The sequence below is a fragment of the Manis pentadactyla genome, chromosome 16 (assembly GCF_030020395.1).
Source record: "Manis pentadactyla isolate mManPen7 chromosome 16, mManPen7.hap1, whole genome shotgun sequence".
NCBI classification, from domain to species: Eukaryota; Metazoa; Chordata; class Mammalia; order Pholidota; family Manidae; genus Manis; species Manis pentadactyla.
Window position 1 is genome coordinate 64,427,425 of NC_080034.1, and position 10,766 is coordinate 64,438,190.

Consider the following 10,766-nt stretch of genomic DNA (forward strand, 5'->3'; position numbering starts at 1 on the left):
ATCAGTGAAAAATACAGTAATAACCATCACTTTCTGAGTGCTCACTGTGGGACTTGTGGAATATGCTTTACATATTTTTTCATTTAAATTTCATAGCTCTATGAGATAGACAATGATCCCAATTTTACAGATCAGGAAACTGAGCCTCCAAGGTTAATTTACCCAAGGTGCAAAGGTTGGAATTCAAAAACTAGGTTCTGACTCCAAATCCAGGCTCTCAACCACTATGGAGAATTTTCAAATAACTATGAATCATAACACAGCCATAGCATTGCCCTTAAGTAAAAGTTAGAAAGCTCACCCTGAAAGACAGCACCTCAACTATGGTCCTGTAACACTCTTCATCAAAACTAAAACAAAACCCATAATCCAAAGTTCAACTGTCTAAGTGTATCATTTCTTTGCAACGTACTTATTTCTTCCCCAAAAGATGCTCTTTGAGGATATGAACCATTTTCGTATCTCCCTATTTCTCTACAAAAGCTCCATAAGGTATTCGACAAACAGGCTAAATGAATACAAACTTTGCACAAAATGTGATTTATAAATGATTCTGCCAGTAAAGTAGTCAGTAGAAAACCTGAAGATATAGAATAAGCAAAGAATGAACTAAATTTAGTTCATAAAGCACCTGTGGTAAATTTATCTTCTTCAGGATCATTTTTCATACACATACGATACAACTTATGTATAAGGTGCTACCCTCACCCAAACATTAATGGAATGAGTTAACTGATTAAGTACTTAAAATCACAGAAATGAAGAGTAAAATACTCAAGCCTAAATTATCAAAAAAACCAAAACTCCCTCATATCCTCATATTATGTACTTTCTCAACGGTACATCATAGCCCAGAAGACCTTCTGCATCTTAGCCTCTACTTCTGGGCCGACCCCCTACACAGCACTTTCCTTCCCAGAAAGGAAGCTTTCTGAGAACAGGGAGATTTTTTTACCCTTACATACACAAATGACCTAAGATATTATCTTGAACATAGAATAGCATAGCTAATGTGTAAAATGGTTGAACAGAATGGAGTATTTTCAGTGCCAGCTAAGGTACGCTGACCATATACAATGTAAGGTGAGGCAACAACCTTACCATTAATTCTACAGAAAGCAGCCTTCTACTGAGAACTTTTGCAAACACTATTAAAAAGCAACATAAAGTTTCTAGAAGGCTACCATTGTTGGCAACAGAGTGCCATTCCGTGCCAATACCAATATACACCCACATACGACACCTCTGAAAGCTCACCTGGTCCTTATTAAGAGTTCACAGGAGCCAAGGGGCTCTACCTGTTACAGATGCTTACTTAAGTCTCTAAACACCCAGGTCCCTAAACGCATCAAAAAGGTGAATCCAGAGAGTATGGTATAGTTTTAAGCCTTTTACGAAGATGTATTTACAAATACATATGTGAAACATAAGAATCATTTACCTAAAAGAACAGAAAACCTCACAAGCTTCTGCACTCCCAGGAAGACTACTTTGAAATACGTGAAGAAGTTACATCTAGACACACAAAATATGTCTTAAGATCCAAACTGATAACTCCAAAACTGAAGCTAGCAAACCCATCGCCCATAACTTACAGTTCTGATTGTGCCCCTTCTGACTTGAAACGCTGCGGCGCAAATGAATGACGGTGTATCAGCGTTAAACTTAAATTTCCTGGCTCTGGCCACAATGCTAACCTAATTAAAGCATGTGGTCAACGTTTAACATTTTCAGTGCGATATTTGGCATCGCTTTGGCTACCAGCTGAGTGGAGAGACAGCTGCACTCTTCCTCTTGCCCCACCAGCCACCCCCAAATCCGGAGGCAAAACCCTCTCCGAAATGCTTCATGAAATGGACAGGAAAAACACCCCCGCGCTGCCCACAGACCCCGCCGCTCAGTGGCGGGGGCTTGACGCCCCTTCGCCGCGCCGGGAACACTTTAGGCTCAGTCTGAGCAAGTCACTTCTGTCAGCGCTACTTCCATACGGCCGCCAGCCAGCCCCCCAGGAGCCCGGCAACTCTGCGAGCCCCCACCCGCCGGGCCGCTCGGAGCAGCGTGGCTCGCTCCCCTCGCACGATTTCCGTCCAGCAAACTGCGGCCGCAAGGTGGGGCGAGGCGGGCGCCGGCGCGGCCGGGCCGTCGGGCTGGACGCGGCCAGGCGGCGGTCGACGGGCGGCGGCGGCCCGAGGGTCCGGAGGGGGAGGGGAGATACCTCATACAGCTCCTCGGAAGCCATGGTGGGCGGCGGAGTTGCTGGAGGGCGGGAGGGGCAGGGTCGGGGTGAGGCGCCGCCGCCGCCGCCGAGCGGCCGACACTTTGTTTCAGTTGGGTCTCTGCGTGGCCTGCGCTTCCTGCTCCCGCTCCCGGCGCCGGGTGCTCGGCACGAGCGAGCAGCTCACTCTGCCAGTGCGGGCCGGCGGCGGCGGCGGCGGCAGGGTTGTGCGCAGGAGCAGCTGCGCAACGAGCCCTCCGCGCCCCGCGCTCACTCCCCGGCGGGCCGGCTCGGACTGGGGCTCATCGCGCCCGCCGCGGGGCCGGGACGGGCTGGGGCGGGCGCGGCGGCGGTGCACGGCGGCGCAGCTGGCTCCGTGGCTCCCCCTCTCCGGTGTAGTGCAAAAAGCTTCCTACTTGCGACCGAAAAAAAAAAAAAACTGCCTCAGCTACTGAGCATGCCCAGTGCGGCTGCCCGGCCCGGCAAAGCCACACTCCCGCGCTCCGGGTTTTTGGGCCGCCCAAGGGAGAGGGGCGGGGCGGCCGGAGGGGCGGGGCGGACCAGGGGCGCACTGGGCTTCTCTGGGCCCAGGCGGGCGGGCGGCCGGCGAGAGAGCCGACAGGAAGGGGAGGAGCATGGACGGTAGGCGGGGCTGAGGCGGGAGGGGAGGGGCCTCTGGGAGGGGCGGGGCCAGACTCCAAGTCGCCGGGACGTTGTCTGACCTGCCGCGACGCTGTCCGCCCGCCCGCCCCGACGTGGTACTGGGTGCTGGGTCCGGGGCGGGTGAGACCAGGAACGCTGAGGGTCCAGGCGAGGGGCGGCAGCGCCCACTAGAGCAGGCATCCGCAGGCCCGAAGTTGGGCAGGGGGCCGCGAGGGCGAGCCTGCCCTGTCTGGGCCCGACGGCAGCGCTCGGGCCGCCGCCCTCAGCGAGAGCGCAGAGCTGCCGCCTCCAAGCGCCGGCCGTGGCCGCCTGTGTGGGGCCAGGCCGGCCCTCAGCGCTGGCCGCGTGGCCAGGTGGCACCCCACGCCGTACCACATGCCCGCCTCCCACGCGGCAGGCGCCAAGACCCGGAGCCCGGACCTTGCGCCCCGCGGGGTGGTCCCGTGCGCTCGCCCGGCGGCAGGCTGTGGGTGGGAGCCGGGGGGAGCCCAGCTCACTCGAGGGCGGTGCGAGGGCGCGGCTGCCTCCACTCTGCCCGCAAGCTTCCCAAACCCCACGCCTTGCGGGTCCTCTCGGAGCGTCCACCCCTCCGAGGACGGGCTGGGAGTAGGGGCCGCGATCCGGACTCCGGGAAGGCCTGGGTTCTAGTGGAACCAAAACTGTCCGTGGTGGTTCTCTTTGGGGAGAACAGTCCGGACAAATACATAACAGGACCTCTCGGTCAGAACAGCGATGGGCTGGCCCTTCCTCCACTTCACAGGGAAGATGGGCAAAGTAAGGACGACCAAGACGGCCTCCGTGGCCAGCTCCCCAGGGCACTCCTGCCGGGAGACTGGACGTTTTCCCATCCGTGCGGAATGAGGAAAGGGCTTCCTGGCCCGACTTCCCCAAACAGCCGGTACCTCTAAACCTTGCGGCAGAATGCCGCCGGACTACTACACCCGGCACTGCAGCGACACTTACATTCTCCCCCATCCTCACACCTGGAGGCCACCCCCAAATCCGACATTTCTCCCAATACCTCCTCTCCTGTCACCACGTTTCTGGTGCTCTAGCTCTAGTTCAACCGACCTCCCAGTCGTTTTTATTCCTCCACCAGTTTTATTCCTAAAGCCCAATTGAATTGTGCCCCTGGATATACAGTTTAACAATCACAAGGCATTTCACAGACTCTGTGGGGTTTCCTGCCCTCCGCACGCCCAGGGACAAGCACAAGGCTTGCCCTTGAGTCACTTCAAGTCGAATCACCGTTTTTTTCACGCCAGTGCCTCCGTGCAATTCCCTCTACCAGGAATGCCCTCTTTCAACCTTGAACTCCAGCTCCGAGGTCACCTCAAAAGGATGGCCTATTACTATCAGGGCAAAATGAGTTACTCCCTCTCTCCAGGGGCTCCTGAAGCTCTCAGGCGTGCTCACTGAAGCACTTTGTATTTTAACTGTTGTGTTCAATCTTCTCTCCTAGCCCCGTTTCATTGACTGCGACCTTCCCCCAGATCTCATCTTCAAATTTGACTCCCCACTTCTAGCACCATTCTCTACAAACAAAATAAGTTTTTATTCAGTGAATTGGAATTAACAATGTCCCCAGTAAGCTTGATACCCACACACCCAATTCCCATTATCAAATGCTTTGGCAACAAAATCACAAATTTAAGTCTCCACCTCTACTTTTCAAGGCGCTCTCAAGCTCTGCCTCTTTCCCTTACGGCCGATCCAATTCTCTCCCCCTCCCCTAAATACTACCTCCTCTTTCCTCTCACTTAGCATTTCCATTATTTGCTGCATTTGATAAGTGTCTTTAGGCACACACATTCATCAATGTTGAGTCGTAAACTCCTTGCAGACAAGGACTAGGACTACATATCTGCGAAGTCTCAAAGCAATTAACTAACACTACTTCAAGTGCTCACATCGTTGCAGATGGTTAAAAATCACACAAGCATAAAGAACTCAAATTTAAAAGGAATCCTTGATATAAAATTAGTAGACATATCTCTCACACAAATCTTTATATAATGATAGACCGGTATCAATATAAACAAATCTTTCTTTTTTCACCATCAGAACAGAATTTGTTAAGCATTCGCTAGTTGCTCCACCATGTGCTTAATAGTCTGTAATGTTAAATATATAGTCTCTAAAGCCTCCAGTACTGCCATTGTTACCAAGGGAAGGGACTGAAGAAACAAGGATAGAAAGACACTGGCAAAAACCATACTTAGGTACTGAGCTAGCACATTTGACATACTATATATGTGTATATCTAACCAAAGTGTAAGGTGACTTTCCTCATTGTGAAAAAAGGGGTAGGGGATTATAGTCTAAAAAAGGGTAACTCCAAAAAGTCAATTTACAGGGCCCTTTAATCCTGATGACCTGGATTATTTATGTTGCTATCAGGTCACCAACATAACAAAACAGGAATAAGCCAATCTCCTAAACTCAGCTTCAGCCGCCTTTCTGTTACAACGATTAGCTAGGTTTTCATCTTATTTAAGAACACTGGGAGAGGAGACTAGCACCGAGATGCCTGACTAGTGACTTAGAAACTGACCAAGACTTCAGCTTCAACTGTCCACTTTGTTCTTCTCATCTGCCCTCTATCCAAAACATATATATATATATATAAAAGCTGTTTTGTTTATATATATTTTTTACCCCAGTTCATTTGTCTTTTAAGCAAATTCTGCTTTCTTCCCTCACTCTTTAATATAAACAACATTTAATCGGTGCTCATAATGTAAGTAAATATGTCCAAGATTATTTAATGGCTTTGAATTTATACCACCTTTTATGAAATAGTGAAGTTTTGCAGTAGTTACCATGACCACGTGTGTGGGTGCTGTTTAAGTACTTTCTCAGTGAATTGAGAATAAAAGTGAAATCACCATAAACACGAGGAAGATATCTGCATTCTAACAAAAATACATGTAGCACAATAGTGTGTACTAGTAAAATATATAAATCTTGAAGATTATATAATTAGTCAACATGGAGATGATATTCATGCAATAAAATATACATCTATCAGCATTAAGTTTCAACTCTTACCTGACCTGAGCCAATGGTGGACACCAACATAAACCAGTTTACTCCTTCCCCAAATTCGTCCAAATAATTGGTAATCAACAATCAATACCACCCAAGGTAAGACTTCAGATTGCGAGTCAGAGCCATTTCCAGTCTCGGCGGAACGATACTACTCTCTCAAATGTCAGATTCCCTTCTTTGCCATTCAACAGCCCAACCAGTTACTTATTCCATTCTCCCAATAATCTGCATTTCATCTACATTTGAATCCCAAGGCTCTCCAGAGGAGGTAGGGGATGGGACTGGAAAGACAAAAGAAGCTAGAATCTAGCAATTTAACTACTTTCAGAGCCGAAGGCAGCTTACATGACTGGAAAAGCTGCTGGTAATGATTCCCTTCGTCAATGTTGCACCCCAAAAATACAATCTATGTTGGCTACCTCCTCCAAAACCCCAAATTCAACTGTGGTTTTTATGAGGAAGTGACCTAAGTTTGTTTGTGCACACTATGGCAAAAGAGATATCAAATACCGTTCTTGATATAGGGTATCCTTCAGCAAATTCCTATCTCAGTCACCTACTAAAAAAGCTAAGAAAATTACAAGACCAAAAAGCTAAAGAGAGCATCACCGAGAACCAGTCAGAAGATGAATTCATATGCTCCCTAGGCCTTTCTCTGCACTTGGAGCCTATCAGTTCTTCCTTTCCTGAAAGCTTAAATTGGATACCAGAACTCTTTTCTTTTCTGGACAACTTTGAACCTTTGATTTCTGGTTTCAGCTGCTGCTTCCTTTCCTGGTTAAACAGTCAGTTTCCCCCACTTCAGTTGGTAGCCTCTCCCTGCCTACATCCTTCTGGGTCCCAGGTATTTTTCTGTCTTTTGCATGGAAGTTAGTATCCAATCCAGTTCCCACACTGTTGTTTCCTGGCCAACTGCTACCATTTATTTAATCTATTTAATCTCTGGCCCTAAGTAATATCAATTCTGAGACTTCACATTTGATTTCACCCATTTCCACTTAGGCTGAGGTTCCACCATTGTCCAAACCTCATCAACTCACAAATGTCATTTTCTTTCTCAACTAGATTTAGTTTTTAACTGCGGTTCCTTTTTCTATTTAACTAATGGTGATTCTACCCATAAGAGTCCTTGTAATACTCAATTGTATTTTCTTTCAATTGAAGTAATTGACCAAGCCTGAGGAAGTTTTTCATCTATTACTTTATATATTACCCCACCTCTGGAAAGAGAAAATAACCAAAAGTCATAAAGAGTAAACAGCATCAAGGTCCTGCGGTGACATTCTGGTTGACTTTACACCAAAGCAGTATCTAAGTTCATTTTGGATTCTTGAAAAAAACAAAAAAATGTAAATGTCCTTTAAATTATTGTGCTGGGAAGTTATGTTTGTCACTCAATGAGGCCATCCCAGTTACCTCTTTACCTTCTGGCCTTTTCTACAGAGAGAGAGAGATGATTAATAAGAGAAAGCAAGTAGCAGGGGATGAGCATGGACATTCTGGCTGGTCAGGAAAACAGAAACACCAGGCCCACCAAAAACCTGAACCCAGAATTAGCCCAGGACCAGAGCAGGTGGGGATTAAATCTAAAGCAAAGAGTAAATGAATATGAAAGTAAATCTGGGCCACACGAACACACAGAAACATGTACTGCAGGGTTTGACTGTTTTTCAATCACTAGCATTGTCTAGTGCAGATGTTCTCAAATTACGGTCCCTGATCAGTAGTAACAGATGCACTTTGAAACTTGTTAGAAATAGAAATTCTCTACACACCACCCACCTGCTGGCACCCAATAATCTGTTTAACAAGTCCTCCAGGTAATTCTGAGGCTTGCTAAAGTCTTACAAGCACTGGTTTCATCCAGTTTTGTTTGTGTCTTTGTTGTTTTTCATCAAGCTACAGATTTCCAACCATTAGTGGATCTTAAGATCATTTTAGTAGATCTTGACTAGCATTTTTTAAAAGAGACAGAATGGAACAGATAGAATGGAATGGAAGTGGGAAAAAAATCAGAGTGCATTTGTCACACTCCTCTAGGGTAACTATTGTTTCCGTTATACATACACATTTATTCTTGTACATATACATATATATGTATATCTATACACACATGCACAATTATATATACACACACACATACATACACATATATATTACTATGTGTTAGGTCATAATGAAAAATGTATTTTTTACATTTTGATGATGATCACATATTTGAAAACCAATGTTGAGAGGTAGGTAGCAAACCCGTACAAAGTTGGATTGCTGATTATACACAAATGATATTGCCAAAGTGATCTAAAACTGTTCTTAAATGGTTTAATGCTCTTCTTTGTAGTTACAAATTATTTATCCATAAATCTTACAAAGATTTTCAGACCAGGTTCCTTCCTGAATTATCATATTCTAGAGTAATATATTTTGACCTAATTTATAGTATACATTTTAGGCCTTTTCTTTCCAAAGCATGTAGAAGCATTTCCAAAGACTATCACTAACAGACTGAAAAGTGAGTGCAGTTTAATTTGGTTTACAGCAACATTTTTAAAAAAACAACAAACAAAAAACACTTACCCAATACTAGGAACTGTTATAAGCACTTTGCAAATATTAACCTTTTTAATTCAACAAGCACCTATTAAACATCATAGCTAACATTTACAAAGAAACCTAAGTAAGCACATCCATCCAGAAAGTAACTTTTTAAAAAGGTATGATTATTGTCCACATTCCTAGTAAGTGGGGAAACTAAAATCCATACTCATCTCCAAGTAAGTCTAGGGCCTGAGCTTTGAACAATTAAGTTACAGTCATTCAGTCATTAAATAAATATTTATGGACCACTTATTGTGTGCCAGGCACCAAGCTAATTAATGTATATACAATCATTCCTGCCCTCAGGTAGCTAATAATCTATTGGGATAGGTAGACTTAAATTGTCAGGAAATAAGTCAATTCTAAATCAAGGAAAATTGTGGGAAGCTGTGAGCATCTATGACAGGGAGATGAGCTTGGTCTGCGGTTCTCCCAGAGACAGTGTCGATCACCCCATAGATATTCTGGACATGCCTGGGCACCAAAAGAGCAGGATCATTGAAAAATTATTTTCAAATGATTTGTTACTTTAAGAAAAAGCATCTGTATGGTCATTTTGGGGCAAATCAACATTTCAACTTCCATGCAATTGCTTTATAGTTTAGCACTTAAAAAAAAAAAGAAATAGCAGACATTCACAATGACAAAGAATAATACAACAAAAGCCTGTGTACCCACTCTATGGCTTACAAATATTTCCATATTCAAGCCAGTACTTGTCATACTTCTGAATAATTTAAAGAAGGGAGGGAGTATACACTATATTCTGTTCAGTATTTAGGGTTTATTGTTATTTTTTATAAATTTGTTAACAATGGATTTAGATTTACAGGAAAATTGCAAAGACTGTATACAGAGTTCCCATATACTCCACACCCTTTGCCCTACTATTAACATCTTATATTTGTCACAATTAATGAGCCAATACTGATTCATCATTATTAACTAAAGTTGTTCCTCCAGTTAGATCCTTTGTTTTTATCTAATGTCCATTTTCTATTACACGATCTTATTCAGGACACTACATTGCATTTAGTGATTGTACCTTCTTTGGCTTCTCTTGGCTGTGACAGTTTCTCAGATGTTTTTATGACCTTGACAAGTTTTGAAGAGTACTGGTTGTATATTTTGGAGAGTGTACCTCTGTCCAGATTTGTCTGATGTTTTTCTCACACTTTGACTGGGTTTATGTGTATGGGAGGCAGACCACAACCACACAGGTACAGTGCCTTTCTCCTTATGTCATATCAATGGCACACATTATCCAGATCACTTGTCCCTGTTGCTGACCTTGATCGCCTGGCCAAAGTAATACTTACCAGGTTTCTTCCCTGTGAAATTACTCTCCTGACATGCTGTCCCCTTTCTATTCTGTGCTGCTTGGGAGGGAGTTGCAGTGGGCAGCCCATACTGAAGGAATGAGTAGCTATCCTCCTCCTCCTCCTTGAAGCAGAGTACCTACCAAAACTACTTAGAACTCTTTTGCACAGAAGATTTGTCTCTTGCTCCCCTCTTACTAATTTATTCAATCATTTATATTAATATGGACTCATGGGTATCTATTTTTGTACTTTGGATTGTAATCCATACTTCATTATTGTGTTACTCTGATTGTTCCAGCTTTGGCTATTAGAAGCTCTTTTAGTAGGCTACTATGCTCCTCTGACATACCCTGATCATCATGGGTGGGCGGGGGGTTGTTTGTATATGACCACCTGTTTACTTTCTGATATTATTAGATGCTCCAAGCTCATCTCCTATATTTTCTGCCCCAGCTTTAGAATGAGCCATTTCTCCGAGTAGCCCTAGTTCTTTTTCTTGAAGGAACTTTCTAATATGACCATATTGGAAAGCAGGGTCTGGGTACTAGGTGTGCTCGTTGCTCCTGGGACTTCTTTAGTTTTTGATGAGGTCATAACTAAACTAGTGAGCTAATATCTGAAGGATGAATGAAGTAAAAGGACGGTGGAGATGGTTCCAGGCTGAGAAAAGGGCTTGTACAAAGGCCTACATGTGGAAGGAACATGTCTTTGAGAATCTGAACGAAGCTGGTGGGAATGCAGAAAACAGAAAGATGGTCATGAAATAGGTGAGTCCGGTAGGTCATAACAGTGTCCCTGATGTCTTAAGCAATAATCTGATCTGTATTTTTTTAAAACCTTGGCTCTATGAAGAACAGGTGGTTAGGGCAGAGTAGTTAGGGGATTACTGCACTATTGCATTAACTTTTTGATACTTT

The 10,766-nt window shown here is 44.6% G+C and overlaps 1 protein-coding gene across 3 annotated transcripts in view; it reads right to left on the reverse strand.

Annotated features, from left to right (window-relative positions):
- CDYL (chromodomain Y like) overlaps positions 1-2,591 on the reverse strand; it is a 277,641-nt gene extending 275,050 nt beyond the window's left edge. The window contains exon 1 of one of the 3 annotated variants that reach the window (XM_036929813.2): positions 2,216-2,591. In XM_036929813.2, the coding sequence (XP_036785708.1) occupies positions 2,216-2,239 (24 nt within the window). In that variant the 5' untranslated portion in view covers positions 2,240-2,591. The remainder of the gene's footprint in view (positions 1-2,215) is intronic. The other 2 variants (XM_036929812.2, XM_036929814.2) reach the window with 2 other exon arrangements.
- Positions 2,592-10,766: the final 8,175 nt, after the last annotated feature.